Source organism: Triticum urartu, chromosome 2 (assembly GCF_003073215.2).
Source record: "Triticum urartu cultivar G1812 chromosome 2, Tu2.1, whole genome shotgun sequence".
Taxonomy (NCBI): domain Eukaryota; kingdom Viridiplantae; phylum Streptophyta; class Magnoliopsida; order Poales; family Poaceae; genus Triticum; species Triticum urartu.
The window spans coordinates 674,135,637-674,156,112 of record NC_053023.1 but is presented as its reverse complement, the minus strand read 5'-3'; the positions used below and the strand labels follow the sequence as shown (position 1 = coordinate 674,156,112).

Here is a 20,476-nt window from a genome sequence, read left to right as displayed (position 1 = left end):
GGCTAGGGAGAGGGAAGCGGCGTTGGAGGCGACCGCACAGTCCTTCCATTGCCGTTGCGGGATGCCGGTGGTGCCTGATGAGGACAAACGGCTCCTTGTGGCTGCCTACCGCCACTCACTTATGACGGCAGAGACGAACGCCCGCCAGCTCCGTCGAAAAAACACGAAGGTGCTCCGGCTAAGTCTGGAGCAGTCGGCGCTTGAGGCTGCAGAGAGGGGGAGGCAGATGCGAGAGCGGCAAATCTCAAGTGGCAGCAGAACCACGCCTTCCGGAGAATGGTCGGCTTCATCGGCTCCTCCTCCTCTGACGTCACCGACAGCTCCGGCGATCCCCCCACCCCCTCCCCCTGCCGCTGAAGCCTACACAGACGCCTACAGCAGTGCAAGTGACCGGAAGGGCAAAGGACCAACGAGGAAGTGGTGAAGAAGCTCGCCCTCTCTCCATCTTTATTTCTGTTCTTATTAAGTTTAGTTTAGCCTATGCCCGTCGGCTGAACTGTGGTGCTCTTTTGGATGTTTGGAGTGTGTGGATTTCTATGTACGGATTATGTCGATTTCTATGTCTGTTTGTTTAATGTCCATTTGTTTCATTGATGATCTATGTAGTTTAGTTTCACGTTGCATGAGTAGTATGGATTTAGGGTACCGGATATAAGGTACATGGCTGGGACTCGTCCACGGACATATCGGGTGCCGGATTTGGTATGCGTGGTTGTAGATGCTCTTAGCATGCTAAAGTTGTTGGAGAGATACTAGAAAACATAGCAAAAATTAGACTGGCACAGTGGCTTACTCAATAGTTGTAACTACAAATGATGAGTTCCTCCTTTGGAGAACATTACAGCACAGTGCCACCAGGGGAAAAAGATATACTACAACTTGAGATATACTCTGAACTTTTATATTTCTTTAGAGGGAGTAATTGTTAGTTGCAAGCACCTGAGTGTCTGAAAACAGTCCGTAGGGAGCTCAAGGTCCAGAGTAAAGATTTAAAACATATTGCGCAAGCTTTTTAGTATATGCAGCTTGCAATTTGCTGCCTTTATTGGGCTTACACTGAAGCAAAGCAGACGAAAACATCATTAGCAAACAATGGGACTGAGATCTTAAGTTCTTGACTATTTGGTGTTCTAATTTACCCTAATGACTATAATTGAGTTATTACTGACTACCGCAACTGTAAATATATTAGTGAAAACTAATAATCCTTCAGTTACGATGTACTGAAAAAACCAGTGAAGTTTAGTGTATTTTCTTTTGAGCTCCACAAGGGGTTTCAATTTACTAGTCAGTGCTTCAGATTTCCTTTTATTTTGATTCATTGATTACTATTATGAGTGTCGCAACTTATAGGGAAACCTATGGCTGGTATTACATCAAAAGGATAGAGCATCTAACATGGTAGGTTTGTAAGAAAGTACTCCATCTTATATAGTACTCCCTTCGTCCCGAAATGTAAGACTGTTTTTTGACACTATTATAGTGTCAAAAAACGTCTTACATTTCGAGACGGATGGAGTATTGGTTTACAGAGGAATAGCATAATCTTGTCAAGGAAGACTCGAGTTTCAAGGTGAATGTGACTGATGAGAAGCGTCGCTAAATCCTGATCTCAAGCACCAATTGGTCCATGTGTGATTGATGTAGAGCTGATCAGGAATGCTTCCCCTGTTAGTCCGCATTTACCCCCTTCTTGTAATAAAGTTTGGCTGTGAACTCCGTTGAGTACTTGGAACCTGCCTTGCCACCCAGGTATAGCCTGGACGATGTTTAACTGGCGTTTCTGCGGTTTGGTCTCATCAATAAAAATGGTGAAACCGGGAGGAGACCCCTTTTATTCAAAAAAAAAGCGGCATATGTGTTTCCCATTCCCGAAATTTAGTACCATTAGGAGGCAGAAAGAACAATATCAGCTGTGGCTTTGGTAAAAGCATGATCCAGTAGTTACTTCATATCTGGATTTCATTTTCATTGACATGCCTTGATGTTGTCCAATTCCATGTTGATGTCATTGGTTGCCAGTGTTTCTCTTTCTAGACAATGGAAGAATTCCAATGCATCAGGGACGCACACAGCCGAGGTTGCCTATTTCTGTTTTCCTTACCTGGGGAACTGGTTCAAATCAGGAGGGTTTCCTCTTCTAGACAGAAAAAAGAAGAGAGAAACTAACAGAAAAATATTAAGTTGCAGCTTGAGAATGCCTCATTGCCGAAAGCTGATCAGCAAGCTAAGAGATATTACAGTGAACTGGGTCCAAAATCAGGAGACTACAAGTATCTCGGAACGACACAGTTCATGGTCACAATGGAGTACAAATGAGTACTGATTACTACAATAAGCACATGACTCGTATTAAATACTGAAGCCAGATGCTCAAGGATGATGTTTCACCTTGATCACGGCTAATGCCCTTTGTTTCCATTTTTCTTAGCAGCATCATGACAGAAACCTTTGCTGAAGTCTTCGATTACAATTATCACCTCTATTCTGTATCTGCAAGAAAAAGGCACCATTTCTGAATTTCTGCCAAATACTATGACTAAGTGAAATGATAAATACATTAGATAGGAAGCAAGTAGTATAAAAAAAAACTTCTACCTGTACAATGAGTTTCCGCATCTGCACTTTTATCAATAAGCTACTGCAACTTTCTCCCAGCACAGTACTATTAGACTACTCCTGTTTATCTTCACCTTCAACCACACCACTGTCATCAACCGTCACACCTTCTGCCTGATCATTAACCTTCAAGCCTTCAACTTCACCATCAGCCTTCACACTTTCTTTATCCTCCCGCCATCTTAGGATAACAGGCCTTTCCATAAGTTCCTATCAAACAAAGAAATAGAAACTTAAACACCATACTGTGTGCTTGTAGTGTAACATCTCTTCCATTTGATTTTATAAGTATGACAGGAAATAAGCCAGAAGACTCGTCTTATCATATAACATTGCGGTAAAAAGAAATTGGTCACTCAAGCAAGAGACCTTGTAATGTTTTTCGTAAATAGATATCTGGCAAAGCATTTCACTGCTGCTCCAGAGCAATTTTATCCTCCAGTGTACAACTCCAACAAATGAATCACAATATGGAAAAGAACAATACACTTAAGTAAGCCAAAAGAGGCATGCTAATTGCTCGTAAAAAATAAATGAAGATAAGACTAGCAAAGATTTCTAACTGTAGATAACAACAAGTCTGTGCATCAAGCATGACAGTTTAAATATCCCGCAGAGTTAATTTATGAATGATCGATCGCGGTCCTTGGCTAAATTGTAAAACTGATAATTAAGTGTTCATCAAAATTTCACCTTTCCATTGAGTTCAGTGAGAGCAGCCTCTGCTTCCTCTTTTGTTCCAAAAGATACAAAACCATACCCAGCTGATTTTCTATCTTCAAAGACTATATTGGCAGAAACTGGGTTAAACTGTGAGAAGAACTCCTTCAGATCAGCAGACCTTGCTTTCCATGCAAGATTGGAAACATAAAGCTTGATACTTCGCGACAATGGTGTCCGGAGATGGTGGTGGAGCTGGTTTTCTGAAACTCTTTGAAAATTCCACCTTGATGATCCTTCCCATGACATCCTACAAATGATTGTGATGCACAATTTAGCAAAGAGATTGATGAAAAAATCCCAAAGCTAAGATATACTCCCTCCATAACTTTTTATAAGACGTTTTTAGAGTCCATGACAGTGTCAAAATACGTCTTATATTAAGTTACAGAGGAAGTATTAATTTTGCCGGGAATGCCAGCATCTTATTTTGTGGGAACCTCAAGATGTCAGTATTTTAAGATAAGCTCAGCTGAACTCTGTAACACACTGGACAGCAGACTGGTATTTTGTGCTGAATTCAAACATGAAGTAAGATCGCAGTAAACTCTTTTCATTCAACAAAAAAGATCATAGTAAACTTTTCTGTCCGTATGAAACAATATTCACAAAGTTGCAAACATTATTTAACTCATCCATGTATTTCAAGGCATCTATTCAGTAAGAACATTACAACAATAATATATAATGCAATCATCAAATGTGAACATGTCCATGCATATTCCACGAATCGCAAGTTCTAGCCTCATCACCCTTGACCTTGAGAAACTTACAGTGATTTTTCCGGTCCAAGGATGTGTGATAGCAGTAAACACATGGAAACAAAGGTCGAAGTCATCTTAATTTCAATTCACAGGTCAAAACAACATTCAGCACATTTTTATATAAGGCAGCATTCATCCACGTTTTGTGTACTGATATGCAGCATATAGACTCACATGGCCGTCGAACTTCTCCGCTGCGGCGGCGGCCTCTTCGGCGGTGGCCATGGTGACGAACGCGAACCCCCTCTTCCTCCCGTCCTTCATCTTGATAACCTTCGCGGAACAAAACAAAACTAGCCCGTGTCAGAGAACGCGCGCGGCAGCATAGGATTGAACAACTAAGCGTGTGGTGGCATCGTGTGTGTGTCACCTCGACGTCCTTGACGACGCCGCACTCGGCGAAGAGCTTCTCCGTCTCCGCGGCGGAGAAGGTAAACGGCATGTTGCCGACGAAGAGCTTCCGCCGCGTCTCCCCCAGCTCCTCGTCCCCCTCCGCGGCGGCCGCGGGCTCGGCGGCCAGCGCCTCCGGGGGCGAGGAGGCCGCGACGGCGGCGACCGGGAGGCGGAGGCGGAGGCCGGGGTAGGCGCGGAGAGGGGAGTGGAGGAGCGGGGCGTACTGGGAAATGCGCCCCTGAATGCGGGGGAGCGGGAGGGCCGCCGCGGCGGCGGGGTGCGGGCTGCGCGCGAGGGAGGCGCCATTGTTTCGCCCACCGGAGGCGGAGGAGAGGAGGCTGCGACGCGGGCGGTTTGTGTCCCGGGGTTTGGGATTGGAGGGAGGGGGACTGGAAATTTTCCGCCTGGTTTTGTGTTCGGATAAGCGAGCGCGGCTGGCGGGATAAGGGACGACGGCGATGGTTCGTTTGTTTCTGGTCGCGGCACCGCTTGCCGCTCTTGATCAGGCCTGCTTACAAAAGAGATTTTCCAGCCCATGCTGGCCGACTTTTTTTTTTGCTTTTCTTTGGCCTTTCTTTCGCCGTTCAAAATCGTCTTACATTTTTCTGACAGAATTTCTCCTCCTTTATTCAGATACGAGAACAGTGTTATCACTTATAAGTAATGAAAGCACCTCAGGAGGCGCTGAACCCAACCAACAACTAGGAGGGGAAAACTTAACTAGCCTAGCAAGTTCATGGGCTACTTTATTACTCTCTCTATTATAATGATCATAAATAACATGGTTGAAATCAGAAGCCATGAAGAAGCAATCGTCAATAATAGCAGATGCAACTGAAGAAGAATTGCCGTCTTTTAGGGCTTCTACTATCTTCAAACTATCCGAGTTTACCACGATCCTGCTGCATCCGACAGTTCTTGCGAGGTTCAGCTCAAACCTGACGGTCATAGCCTCTGCTGTGAAAGAATCAAAGCAAATGCCTATTTTTTCGTTCGCCGCTGCAATGAATTGTCCACTCTGATCGCGAATGATTGCCCCCACGGATCCTTCAAGTAGATCTTGATCAAACCCCGCATCAACATTTAATTTTATGTATCCCTTTGGTGGCTTTTCCCAACCTCCAGACCGAAGTTTGGCTTTTGGTGAACATGCGATACTGGAATTTGCCGCTAGTCCGCGTACAGCTAGGACGATCCGAGTGGATGTTTGAATTTCTTCACCATGGTATACTTTACGATGTTCGAACCACAGGTACCAAGCTGCGGTGACTACCATCTCTCTCATTTTTTGGAAGCCCCGAGATACAGAATTCTGTATCTTCCACATGCAACAACTCGTGCATCACTTCCTCTCCAGACTTGTATTTTATGCACTTTTTCTTTACTATCTCATACAACCCCAATTGTCTCCAAACCTCTACTGATCTTGGACATTCAAACAAGAAGTGGCGTATACTGTCAGGTTCCAACCTGCATTCTGGGCATTGGATTTTAACCTTCATGTGTTTAGAGCTAGGACTGCCCGACATGGAAGGCGGCATGTAGTACTCGCCATATGAAGATTTTAATTTTTGCCAGGCATTCTAAGCTCCATATCAAATTCCATTTCTCATCAGGTGATGAAGGGCCTGCATTAACTTGAGTCAGGTCACCAAACTGAAAATTCCATTCAATTTGATAGGCTGATCGCACTGAGAAAAGCCCATTCTTGATAGGGCTCCATGCAATAAAATCAGACATTTCATGTAAAGGTAAGGGTATAGCCAGAATCCTTTGAACATCCACATTCCTGAACGTTTGGTTCACCAACTGTACATCCCAATCTCCAGTCACCGGATCAATGAGATCACAAACTCGGGATATTAAGTTACTACCTCTGATAGTTAACACTTTTTTCGTTGGCGCTTGAGGAATCCACGAGTCCTCCCATATGTTCACCTTTTTACCATCTCCAATCCTCCAAATATATCCACGTCTCAACGTGTGTACCCCAGCCATAATGCTCAGCCATAATGCTCTGCCATGTAAAGGATGATTTTGGCTTCAAAATCGTCTGATATTATGGGACGGATGAAGTAGAACCTAAGAGAATTTGAGACCAACTAACCAATGGTTACCTTTCGTGAGAGCTATGTAGCCTAAGAGCACGTCAAGTGGTGCGTCCAGCCGCCGCCACGTTTCACGTGTTGGGTGCTCACTCATGATTTCATTCTTTTAATTTTTTTTCTATATGCATTTTTGTGTTTTAATGAGTTCTTTCGTGCTTTTTCTGTTTTTCAGTTTTGCCTAATTTTTCTAGGTTTGGAGGGAAGAATGGTGTTTTCTTGCGAAGCACGTCCGTGCTTCTTCAAAATATATATGTTTTCACGAGAGCACGATCGTGTTTCTCGTGCAAGCACATATTGGCTTTCGTAAGAAACATAGATGTGCTTCTACTTGAAAAAGGAAAAGCACCCCTTATGCTTCTATGAGAAGCACAACCTATGGTTTCCAAAAAGGGAAAACCGCAACCATGTTTTCGGGCTCTGGTTTTTTCTTCTTCTTTTTTCTGGTTTGGTTTTCATTTTTTTGTTATTTTTTCCAATTTTTAGTTTTTTCACGTTTCTATTTTTTTTGGTGAAAAAACATCTTTGAAACATATTAACTAGGATCAAGTTTTGAATATCTCGATGTGAGAAATCCCATGGTGAAAATGGTTTGGTATTTGGACACATGATTCAAGAAATAAAATATTTTAGATAAACGAATCTAGAAAAAAAATCCTAATTGTGACAAGTGACAAATATGCAGTGCGTCACTTGTCAATACCTGGGAAGGTGCAGATTACCTTGGCAAGGGATAACTCTTAACTAGTGATTTCAAGAGAATTGTAAGCCCCAATGAAAATGAGAAGCTAGAGTGGCAAAACCCAGTCTGTGCTAGAAACACACTCATGAGCAAAGCACAAATGTTGTTTATGGCTTGTACAATAGCTAAGCTTAATGCTCACAAGTTATATGTTTCTCGTGGGTACGCCCATGAGTGGTTTTGTGAACACAAACACTCGGAGGTTGGGGGCGGACCAATCCTATGGCACGTAGATTGTTGAATAGCGACCATGCGCCCCCCCCCTCGGCTACGTACACCCTTTGGGCTGACCCAGCTAGCTGCTTTTTCGTTTTTGGGAGAATCTTAACTAGAATTTTCTTATTTTGTTTTTTTATTTGGGTTTTTCTTGCTTTTTATTTTAGGTTACTTTTCTTTCTCTTTCTGTTTTCTACTTTTTTGTTATTTTTTCATGTTCGTTTTAAAAACAATTCTTTTCTGTTTCTATTATTAGTTTTTCATTTTTTTTTTCACTTTGCAAACATTATTTTAGATTTTTGAACTTTTTTGGAATCTTGAAGATTTTTATAATTTTCAAACATTTTTATGAAATCATGAATACTTTTTTTACAAATTTGTTGCATTTTCCTAAACCATGAACATTTTTTACATATTGGTGAAGATTATTTTGAAACCCGTTAACATTATAATGAATCGACCAACATTTTTTTAATTCGTGAACATTTGTTCAAACACACAAACATTTTTTTCAAAATCATGAAGATTTTTTTGAATATGCAAACTTTTGTTTCAAAATTGCAAACATTGACATTGGATCCACGAATATTCTATGATTTCTTGAACATTTTTTTTCAAAAATCAATTGAAATTTGGAAGTTTTTTTATATCCCAAATTAATTTACAAAACAAAGAGAAAGCAAAGGGAAATAAGGGGCATCCCACCCCTCATATCGGCCAGACCAAAAGGGCACGCAGGGGACGGGTAAGAGAGTATCCTGTGATAGGGAGCATAGGTGCTCCCATGATACGGACTTCTGGGTCCTTAGATCTCAGATCCAACGACATACGAGGAGCTGCTGTACTTGCACACATTTTTTAGATTCTACGAGGGCTTTTTTGCAAAAATGTTAATCATTTCACAAGAGCTCTTGGATCTGAGATCCAACGGCCGAGCTCGCAAGGGAGCACCTAGGCTTAGGTGCTCCCGGAGCACCAGATATTTTCCCGAGGACGGGCGTGTGTGCTGGCTCGTTCACTAGCATGTAGCGCGCTAAATAGGAGGTCCCTCTAGGTGGTTGGGGGCTAGTTTTGGGATACTTCTTAACGGGTTTAGGTATATGTCATTGGGTTTACTTTATTTTCTCCGTTTTATACTGGTTTCCTATAATTTTCTAGTGGTTTTCATTGTTTTCTCATTTTTATTGTTTTTTTTGCAGGGTCTTTTTATTGGTTTATCTGGTTTTCTCTAGCCTTTTTCATATATAATTTCCCTGTTTGCTTGTACTTTTTTGTTCTAACAATTCATGATTTAAAAAACATGTACAATTTCAAATTCCTGAGCGAATAATTTTTTTTCAATTTCATGAGCATTCAAATTAGTGAGTGCGAGTGACGCTTGCTCAGTTGCTCGTGGCTACTGGTATGCTTTGGGCCCGGCCCATGTTGCAACGTGCGATGCAGCCCACCTTCCAGAGCAAAGTGTGTGTTATGCTTCAATGCCACTCAATTTTGTTTACGAAATGCCATCACGATCACTTTGATTGATTGGACCAGTTTTTTCTGAGTAGTGCATTTCGGAGACCGAACTCCTTGGAGGCCTTAATTTTGAACAATTCAAAATTAAAAAATCATTTAAAAAAATTCTGAAAAAAATATACATGTATGCTAGGATGTAATATGTATGTGTGTAAACATCTGAGAGATAAATACTTAACATGCGAGTGCATTTGATTCCTATGTACAAAACAAATGATTTATCCAATGACTCTTAGAGAAAAAAAAATTATATCGTTCAAGTCACATATCCGCTTTTGGCGCATATCAGCACTCTCAAAAAAGTCACATATAAGACTGCATATAGTAATAACAGTAGACACTCCTCTATGTTGTAGGCTCAAGCCCTTTTATTCATTCGCTGGTCTTTGTCGTATAGGTGCTTGCAAAGAATCGTTTGTCTTTACCCTATGCCAAAGCACAGCACGGTTGAATCTACGACCCCAAATATTCTATATTACCCCATCATATAGTGGACCCTGGTGTCCACCATCGATCTTCTCGATCCGACTAAATGGCACAGTGGTGAGTAGACAGACTACCTCGCCTAGCCTCAGCACTATATCGCACTTAGTGCATGTCAAGTCAATGTGGAAACGTCTCCGTTACGCTGATGTAAGGGGTCTCGTGATCCGTCTCTCGATCCGCGCATAGTGGCTCCGTCCGACTCTCCCATACAATAAGCCTAGTAACGGGCAAATAAGTTGATAAAAAATCAGCAATGTCCCCAATATCAAGCTATGTCTCTCTCTCTGTGGCTGTCGCTATTCGTGTATTTAGAACATGATGCTTATGGGAATGCCTGATTTGGGGAACGTAGTCAGATAAAGCTTTCGCAGATATTCTATTTTCTCCTTATCTCGCTTCACCACGATCAATCATATTGGAATAAGGCTAAGACATGATGGCGGGGCCCGACTATAAGCAGATTGGACGAGATTGTGTGTGCTATTCTCTCCTCGCCCATTGTAGGATTCGCTAACGGAAGCGTATCATGAGCGCAGGAGGGTCTGAACGGTGAGTCCGTTGATGGGAGAGTTATGGCCGTCGGTGATCAACGGATTCAACCGATGTCCTAGTGCCGATTTATTAGAGCGGCCAAGGCGAGCCACTACCGGCGTTCAACACACGTATAGCCCATGCGTAAGCCACTAGAGACACGGAAGAGCGTCGTACGAGCTTCACGTCGATACCCTCTAATAGTTGCGGGCATGCTTCATCCGGCGTATTGAACTGCACTCCCCATGGCCTTGAATCCGTGCAAGCGGAACTAGGTGCCGTGGAGTAAGGTCAGGCTTGAGTAAGGCACTCACACTACCTCCTAGCTAGGAGTATGATCATAGGGCAAAGCAGACACGATCGCGGATACTAAGGTGTGGTTGGTTGGCCTAGGGGCGTGGTGGCATCTGCATGGGACTTCTCGCCACATGGCCCACTGGGAGAGGCGGATAGGAGCTTGGCGAGCGAGAGGGGAAGGGCTGCGGCCATAACATTGGTGGGCGGCTGCCTCCCACCCCCACATTATATATAGGGCAAAGGAGAGGGGGGGCCGGTCGAGCCCTTCATGTCCCCAATCTCTGATTGGATTAGTGTTTACCGGCGCGCGGTGGCCAGGCCCGCCGGGTTAGAGGGCATCTTGTCGGTTGCCTTGCCCCCCGAGGAGCGCAAGGCCAATCAGGGAGTTCGTACTGCTGCGCCTCCATCCTCATCCTTGCCCTTATGGGTCCCCTACAACCCCTTAGGAGCGCGAACTTACACGCAATTGGCCCGTAGGAAGGATGGCCGGCGGGAGGCGGCCATGCCACTTAATTTCTGTGTGGTTCCCTGGTGCTCCTCGCTCGCATCACTTCACCGACCTCATTCTCTTGAGCCCTCACGGACTACGCCCGGTGAACAGAGTCAGGGAACCTAAAGCGCTTGATCCAACTCAGCTGAGGCACTCACCAGTAACACGCACGCATCCGTGAAGCGCCCTTCGGTGTGAGGTTCGCTCGTTCTGCCAATACGCGCAATCTAGGCGCAGCCCCCGATTGAATCCCAGGTCGTGAGTGATGCTAAACACATCTTCGACTGCGTCCCGACAAATCCCAGACGCTGTACCGCTTCTTTAACAATGCTATGAGCGCCTCAAATAAATGGCCACATACCTATATGAATCGATTTTTTCTTACTAGACCAGGCACCCGCATTCCGGAACTGCTTCTCTTCCTCGGCCTCGGTTGTGTGCCGCTGGAACGGACTGGCTCGTCGGCGGAGACCTCCTACTACTTGTACGGATCAGTGCCTGGTGTAACTCGGGGAGTCGAGGACTGTTTTGGTGCAAACGCGCCGAGAAATGAGACCGACCAATGTCTCGCGAGAGCTAAGACCCGCATTCGTTTCACATCATCTTTGCCTTTATTAACCTCGGTTTCCCCTCACAGCGGGATCCAATTCGCTTAATGCTGATAGGTAGATCGCCTCACCACTACCGCGTTGGTCTAGCGTTCCTTAATGCTCACGGGGCGAGAATAGCAAAGCTTGCAATGGGCAGTTGCGACATGCCCGTCCGCAGGACCCGGCTCTCGCTCATCTCGCGTCACCCCCGGGAACCTGCAGACATCGAGACTCTCCACAATCGCGGGATCTGGATACCCATGTTGGCTCCCACATGTTCCACGATGATCTCATCGGATGAACCACGATGTCGAGGATTCAATCAATCCCGTATTCACATTCCCTTTGTCTAGCGGTATTGTACTTCCGAGATTCGATCGTCGGTATCCCGATACCTTGTTCAATCTCGTTACCGGCAAGTCTCTTTACTCGTTGCGTAACACATCATCCCGTGATCAACTCCTTGATCACATTGTGCACATTATGATGATGTCCTACCGAGTGGTCCCAGAGATACCTCTCCGTCACACGGAGTGACAAATCCCAGTCTCGATTCGTGCCAACCCAACAGACACTTTCGGAGATACCCGTAGTGTACCTTTATAGCCACCCAGTTACGTTGTGACGTTTGGCACACCCAAAGCATTCCTACGGTATCCAGGAGTTGCACAATCTCATGGTCTAAGGAAATGATACTTGACATTAGAAAAGCTTTAGCATACGAACTACACGATCTTTGTGCTAGGCTTAGGATTGGGTCTTGTCCATCACATGATTCTCCTAATGATGTGATCCTGTTATCAACGACATCCAATGTCCATGGTCAGGAAACCGTAACCATCTATTGATCAACGAGCTAATCAACTAGAGGCTTACTAGGGACATGGTGTTGTCTATGTATCCACACATGTATCTGAGTTTCCTATCAATACAATTATAGCATGGATAATAAACGATTATCATGAACAAGGAAATATAATAATAATCAATTTATTATTGCCTCTAGGGCATATTTCCAACATGGTCTATCTCTCCAACTTGATGTTGAGAACGCTTTTCTCAATGGCGAGTTGCGTGAGGAGGTTTATATGCAGCCACCACCGGGGTACTATGCTCCTGATGGTATGGTCTGTAGACTTCGCCGCTCCCTCTATGGTCTCAAACAGGCCCCTCACGCCTGGTTTGAGCGCTTCGCCTCTGTGGTGACTGTCGCTGGTTTCTTGCCCAGTAATCATGATCCTGCGTTGTTTGTTCACACGTCTCCTCGTGGTCGGACTCTTCTCCTTCTCTATGCTGATGACATGATCATCACTGGTGACGACTCTGAGTACATTGCCTTTGTTAAGGCTCGCCTTCGAGACCAGTTTCTCATGACTGGTCTTGGTCCTCTTCGCTATTTTCTTGGGATTGAGATCTCCTCGACCCCTGATGGATTCTACATCTCCCAAGAAAAATATATTCAGGATCTTCTTGCTCGTGATGCTCTTGGTGATGAGCGCACTGTTGTGACTCCTATGGAGCTCAACGTTCAGCTTCGTGCCTCTGATGGTGACCCTCTTCCTAATCCCACTCGCTATCATCGCCTCGTTGGCAGCCTTGTCTATCTTGCTGTTACGCGTCCTTGTTGGAAATATGCCCTAGAGGCAATAATAAAAGGATTATTAATATATTTCCTTGTTCATGATAATTGTCTATTGCTCATGCTATAATTGTGTTATCCGGAAATCGTAATACATGTGTGAATACATAGACCACAACCTGTCCCTAGTGAGCCTCTAGTTGACTAGCTCGTTGATCAACAGATAGTCATGGTTTCCTGACTATGGGCATTGGATGTCATTGATAACGGGATCACATCATTAGGAGAATGATGTGATGGACAAGACCCAATCCTAAGCCTAGCACAAAGATCGTGTAGTTCGTTTGCTAAGAGCTTTTCCAATGTCAAGTATCATTCCTTAGACCATGAGATCGTGTAACTCCCGGATGCCGTAGGAGTGCTTTGGGTGTACCAAACGTCACAACGTAACTGGGTGACTATAAAGGTATACTACAGGTATCCCCGAAAGCATCTGTTGGGTTGACACGGATCGAGACTGGGATTTGTCACTCCGTATGACGGAGAGGTATCTCTGGGCCCACTCGGTAATGCATCATCATAATGAGCTCAATGTGACCAAGTGTTTGGTCACGGATCATGCATTACGGTACGAGTAAAGTGACTTGCCGGTAACGGATTGAACGAGGTATTGGGATACCGACGATCGAATCTCGGGCAAGTAACGTACCGATTGGACAAAGGGAATTGCGTACGGGGTTGATTGAATCCTCGACATCGTGGTTCATCCGATGAGATCATCGTGGAGCATGTGGGAGCCAACATGGGTATCCAGATCCCGCTGTTGGTTATTGACTGGAGAGTCGTCTCGGTCATGTCTGCTTGTCTCCCGAACCCGTAGGGTCTACACACTTAAGGTTCGGTGACGCTAGGGTTATGAAGATATGTATATGCAGAAACCCGAATGTTGTTCGGAGTCCAGGATGAGATCCCGGACGTCACGAGGAGTTCCGGAATGGTCCGGAGGTAAAGAATTATATATAGGAAATGCTGTTTCGGCCATCGGGACAAGTTTCGGGGTTATCGGTATTGTACCGGGACCACCGGAAGGGTCCCGGGGGTCCACCGGGTGGGGCCACCTATCCCGGAGGGCCCCATGGGCTGAAATAGGAGGGAACCTAGCCCATAGTGGGCTGGGGCGCCAGCCCCTATAGGCCCATGCGCCTAGGGTTTCCACCATGGAAGAGTCCATGTGGTGGAAGGCACCCCTAGGTGCCTTGGGGGGAGGGAAACCTCCCCTTGGCCGCCGCCCCCCCTAGTAGATCTCATCTACTAGGGCCGGCGCCCCCCTTGGCACCCCTATATATAGTGGGGAGGAGAGGAGGGATTTCACACCAGCCCCTGGCGCCTCCCTCTCTCCCCGTTACGTCTCCTTTTCGTAGTATAGGCGAAGCCCTGCTACTGTGACGCCCTGCATCCACCACCACGCCGTCGTGCTGCTGGATCTTCATCAACCTCTCCTTCTCCCTTGCTGGATCAAGAAGGAGGAGACGTCTCCCGTCACGTACGTGTGTTGAACGCGGAGGTGCCGTCCGTTCGGCGCTGGTCATCGGTGATTTGGATCACGTCGAGTACGACTACATCATCACCGTTCTTTTGAACGCTTCCGTGCGCGATCTACAAAGGTATGTAGATGCATCCAATGACTCGTTGCTAGATGAACTCCTAGATGATCTTGGTGAAACGAGTAGGAAAATTTTTGTTTTCTGCAACGTTCCCCGACAGTGGCATCATGAGCTAGTGTATGCATAGTTCTTCTTGCGCGAGTAGAACACAATTAGTTGTGGGCGTGGATTTATCAACTTTCTTGTCGTTACTAGTCTTTTCTTGCTTTAGCGGTATTGTGGGATGAAGCGGCCCGGACCAACCTTACACGTACGCTTACGTGAGACCGGTTCCACCGACTAACATGCACTAGTTGCATAAGGTGGCTGGCGGGTGTCTGTCTCTCCCACTTTAGTTGGAGCGGATTCGATGAACAGGGTCCTTATGAAGGGTAAATAGAAGTTGACAAATCACGTTGTGGCTTTAACGTAGGTAAGAAGACGTTCTTGCTAGAACCCTAATTCAGCCACGTAAAACTTGCAACAACAATTAGAGGACGTCTAACTTGTTTTTGCAGCAAATGGTTTGTGATATGATATGGCCAAAGTTGTGATGAATGATGAAGGATCTATATGTGATGTATGAGATGTTCATGCTATTGTAATAGGAATCACGACTTGCATGTCGATGAGTATGACAACCGGCAGGAGCCATAGGAGTTGTCTTTATTCTTTTATATGACCTGCGTGTCATCGAGAAACGCCATGTAAATTACTTTACTTTATTGCTAAACGCGTTAGCCATAGTAGTAGAAGTAATAGTTGGCGAGCAACTTCATGGAGACACGATGATGGAGATCATGATGATGGAGATCATGGTGTCAAGCCGGTGACAAGATGATCATGGAGCCCCAAGATGGAGATCAAAGGAGCTATGTGATATTGGCCATATCATGTCACGTTTATTATTTGATTGCATGTGATGTTTATCATGTTTTGCATCTTGTTTACTTAGAACGACGGTAGTAAATAAGATGATCCCTCATACTAATTTCAAGAAATGTTCCCCCTAACTGTGCACCGTTGCGACAGTTCGCTGTTTCAAAACATCACGTGATGATCGGGTGTTTTATTCAGACGTTCACATACAACGGGTGTAAGACAGATTTACACATGCAAACACTTAGGTTGACTTGACGAGCCTAGCATGTACAGACATGGCCTCGGAACACAGAAGACCGAAAGGTCGAGCATGAGTCGTATAGAAGATACGATCAACATGAAGATGTTCGTCGATGTTGACTAGTCCGTCTCACGTGATGATCGGACACGGCCTAGTTAACTCGGATCATGTAATACTTAGATGACTAGAGGGATGTCTAATCTAAGTGGGAGTTCATTAATAATTTGATTAGATGAACTTAATTATCATGAACTTAGTCTAAAATATTTTACAATATGTCTTGTAGATCAAATGGCCAACGTAGTCCTCAACTTCAATGCGTTCCTAGAGAAAACCAAGCTGAAAGACGATGGCAGCAACTATACGGACTGGGTCCGGAACCTGAGGATCATCCTCATAGCTGCCAAGAAAGATTATGTCCTACAAGCACCGCTAGGTGATCCTCCCGTCCCACAGAACCAAGATGTTATGAACGCTTGGCAGACACGTGTTAACGACTACTCCCTCGTTCAGTGCGGCATGCTTTACAGCTTAGAGCCGGGGCTCCAAAAACGTTTTGAGAGACATGGAGCATACGAGATGTTCGAAGAGCTGAAAATGGTTTTTCAAGCTCATGCCCGGATCGAGAGATATGAAGTCTCCGATAAGTTCTTCAGCTGTAAGATGGAGGAAAATAGTTCTGTCAGTGAGCACATACTCACTATGTCTGGGTTGCATAACCGCTTGTCTCAGCTGGGAGTTAATCTCCCGGATGATGCGGTCATTGACAGAATCCTCCAGTCGCTTCCACCAAGCTACAAGAGCTTCGTGATGAACTTCAACATGCAGGGGATGCAAAAGACCATTCCTGAGTTGTTCTCAATGCTGAAATCAGCGGAGGTAGAAGTCAAGAAGGAACATCAAGTGTTGATGGTCAATAAAACCACTAAGTTCAAGAAAGGCAAGGGTAAAAAGAACTTCAAGAAGGACGGCAAGGAAGTTGCCGCGCCCGGCAAGCAAGCTGCCGGGAAGAAGCCAAAGAATGGACCCAAGCCCGAGACTGAGTGCTTTTATTGCAAGGGAAGCGGTCACTGGAAGCGGAACTGCCCTAAGTACTTAGCGGATAAGAAGGCCGGCAAAACAAAAGGTATATGTGATATACATGTAATTGATGTGTACCTTACTAGTGCCCGTAGTAGCTCCTGGGTATTTGATACCGGTGTAGTTGCTCACATTTGTAACTCAAAGCAGGGGCTGCGGAATAAGCAGAAACTGGCAAAGGACGAGGTGACGATGCGCGTCGGGAATGGTTCCAAGGTCAATGTGATCGCCGTCGGCACGCTGCCTCTGCATCTCCCTTTGGGATTAGTTTTAAACCTTAATAATTGTTATTTAGTGCCAGCTTTGAGCATGAACATTGTATCGGGATCTCGTTTAATTCGAGATGGCTACTCTTTTAAATCTGAGAATAATGGTTGTTCCATTTTTATGAGAGATATGTTTTATGGTCATGCTCCTATGGTGAATGGTTTATTCTTTATGAATCTCGAACGTGATGCTACACATGTTCATAATGTGAGTACCAAAAGAAGTAAGGTTGATAATGATAGTCCCACATACTTGTGGCACTGCCGCCTTGGTCACATAGGTGTCAAACGCATGAAGTAGCTCCATGCTGATGGACTTTTAGAGTCTCTTGATTATGAATCATTTGACACGTGCGAACCATGCCTTATGGGTAAAATGACCAAGCCTCCGTTCTCAGGAACAATGGAGCGAGCAACCGACTTATTGGAAATCATACATACTGATGTGTGCGGTCCGATGAGTGTTGAGGCTCGCGGTGGCTATCGTTATGTTCTCACCCTCACTGATGATTTAAGTAGGTATGGGTATATCTACTTAATGAAACACAAGTCTGAAACCTTTGAAAAGTTCAAGGAATTTCAGAGTGAGGTTGAAAATCAACGTGACAGGAAAATCAAGTTTCTACGATCAGATCGTGGAGGAGAATAATTGAGTCACGAATTTGGCACGCACTTAAGAAAATGTGGAATAGTTTCACAACTCACGCCGCCTGGAACACCTCAACGTAACGGTGTGTCCGAACGTCGTAATCGCACTCTATTGGATATGGTGCGGTCTATGATGTCTCTTACTGATTTACCGCTATCTTTTTGGGGCTATGCTTTAGAGACTGCCGCATTCACTTTAAATAGGGCTCCGTCGAAATCCGTTGAGACGACACCGTATGAATTATGGTTTGGGAAGAAACCTAAGCTGTCGTTTCTAAAAGTTTGGGGATGCGATGCTTATGTGAAGAAACTTCAACCTGAGAAGCTCGAACCCAAGTCGGAAAAATGCGTCTTCATAGGATACCCTAAAGAAACGATTGGGTATACCTTCTACCTAAGATCCGAAGGCAAGATCTTTGTTGCCAAGAATGGGTCCTTTCTAGAGAAAGAGTTTCTCTCGAAAGAAGTAAGTGGGAGGAAAGTAGAGCTTGATGAAGTATTACCTCTTGAACCGGCAAATGGCGCAACTCAAGAAAATGTTCCTGAGGTGCCAGTACCGACTAGAGAGGAAGTTAATGATAATGATCAAGATACTTCTGATCAAGCTCCTACTGAAATTCAAAGGTCCACAAGGACACGTTCCGCACCAGAGTGGTACGGCAACCCTGTCTTGGAAATCATGTTGTTAGACAACGGTGAACCTTCGAACTATGAAGAAGCGATGGCGGGTCCGGATTCCGACAAATGGCTAGAAGCCATGAAATCCGAGATAGGATCCATGTATGAAAACGAAGTATGGACTTTGACTGACTTGCCCGTTGAACGGCGAGCCATAGAAAATAAATGGATCTTTAAGAAGAAGACAGACGCGGATGGTAATGTAACCGTCTATAAAGCTCGGCTTGTCGCTAAGGGTTATCGACAAGTTCAAGGGGTTGACTACGATGAGACTTTCTCACCGGTAGCGAAGCTGAAGTCCGTCCGAATCATGTTAGTGATTGCCGCATTCTATGATTATGAGATATGGCAAATGGACGTCAAAACGGCATTCCTTAATGGTTTCCTTAAGGAGGAATTGTATATGATGCAGCCGGAAGGTTTTGTCGATCCTAAGAATGCTGACAAGGTGTGCAAGCTCCAACGCTCGATTTATGGGCTGGTGCAAGCATCTCGGAGTTGGAACATTCGCTTTGATGAGATGATCAAAGCGTTTGGGTTCACGCAGACTTATGGAGAAGCCTGCGTTTACAAGAAAGTGAGTGGGAGCTCTGTAGCATTTCTCATATTATATGTAGATGACATACTTTTGATGGGAAATGATATAGAACTCTTGGACAGCATCAAGGCCTACTTGAATAAAAGTTTTTCAATGAAGGACCTTGGAGAAGCTGCTTATATATTAGGCATCAAAATCTATAGAGATAGATCGAGACGCCTCATAGGTCTTTCACAAAGCACATACCTTGATAAGATATTGAAGAAGTTCAATATGGATCAGTCTAAGAAGGGGTTCTTGCCTGTGTTGCAAGGTATGAAATTGAGCTCAGCTCAATGTCCGACCACGGCAGAAGAAATAGAAGAGATGAGTGTCATCCCCTATGCCTCAGCCATAGGTTCTATTATGTATGCCATGCTGTGTACCAGACCTGATGTAAACCTTGCCGTAAGTTTGGTAGGAAGGTACCAAAGTAATCCCGGCAAGGAACACTGGACAGCGGTCAAGAATATCCTGAAGTACCTGAAAAGGACTAAGGAAATGTTTCTCGTTTATGGAGGTGACGAAGAGCTCGTCGTAAAGGGTTACGTCAACACTAGCTTCGACACAGATCTAGATGACTCTAAGTCACAAACCGGATACGTGTATATTTTGAATGGTGGGGCAGTAAGCTGGTGCAGTTGCAAGCAGAGCGTCGTGGCGGGATGTACATGTGAAGCGGAGTACATGGCAGCCTCGGAGGCAGCGCATGAAGCAATTTGGGTGAAGGAGTTCATCACCGACCTAGGAGTCATACACAATGCGTCCGGGCCGATCAAGCTCTTCTGTGACAACACTGGAGCTATTGCTCTTGCCAAGGAGCCCAGGTTTCACAAGAAGACAAGGCACATCAAGCGTCGCTTCAACTCCATTCGTGAAAATGTTCAAGATGGAGACATAGAAATTTGTAAAGTGCACACGGACCTGAATGTAGCAGATCCGTTGACTAAACCTCTCCCTAGAACAAAACATGATCAACACCAGAATTCCATGGGTGTTCGATTCATCACAATGTAACTAGATTATTGACTCTAGTGCAAGTGGGAGACTGTTGGAAATATGCCCTAGAGGCAATAATAAAAGCATTATTATTATATTTCCTTGTTCATGATAATTGTCTTTATTCATGCTATAATTGTGTTATCCGGAAATCGTAATACATGTGTGAATAACAGACACCAACATGTCCCTAGTAAGCCTCTAGTTGACTAGCTCGTTGATCAATAGATAGTCATGGTTTCCTGACTATGGACATTGGATGTCATTGGTAACGAGATCACATCATTAGGAGAATGATGTGATGGACAAGACCCAATCCTAAACATAGCACAAGATCGTATAGTTCGTTTGCTAGAGTTTTTCCAATGTCAAAGTATCTTTTCCTTAGACCATGAGATCGTGTAACTCCCGG

The 20,476-nt window shown here is 44.8% G+C and overlaps 1 protein-coding gene across 1 annotated transcript; it reads right to left on the bottom strand.

The window, feature by feature from the left end:
- Window positions 1-2,166: 2,166 nt before the first annotated feature.
- On the bottom strand, window positions 2,167-5,445 carry LOC125537806 (33 kDa ribonucleoprotein, chloroplastic). The gene is given in 7 exon segments (XM_048701115.1): window positions 2,167-2,493; window positions 2,599-2,829; window positions 3,313-3,495; window positions 3,497-3,589; window positions 4,278-4,376; window positions 4,474-4,993; window positions 5,435-5,445. Coding segments are annotated over 6 exon segments (1,062 nt in total). The 3' UTR covers window positions 2,167-2,493; window positions 2,599-2,673.
- Between the last annotated feature and the right edge of the window lie 15,031 nt (window positions 5,446-20,476).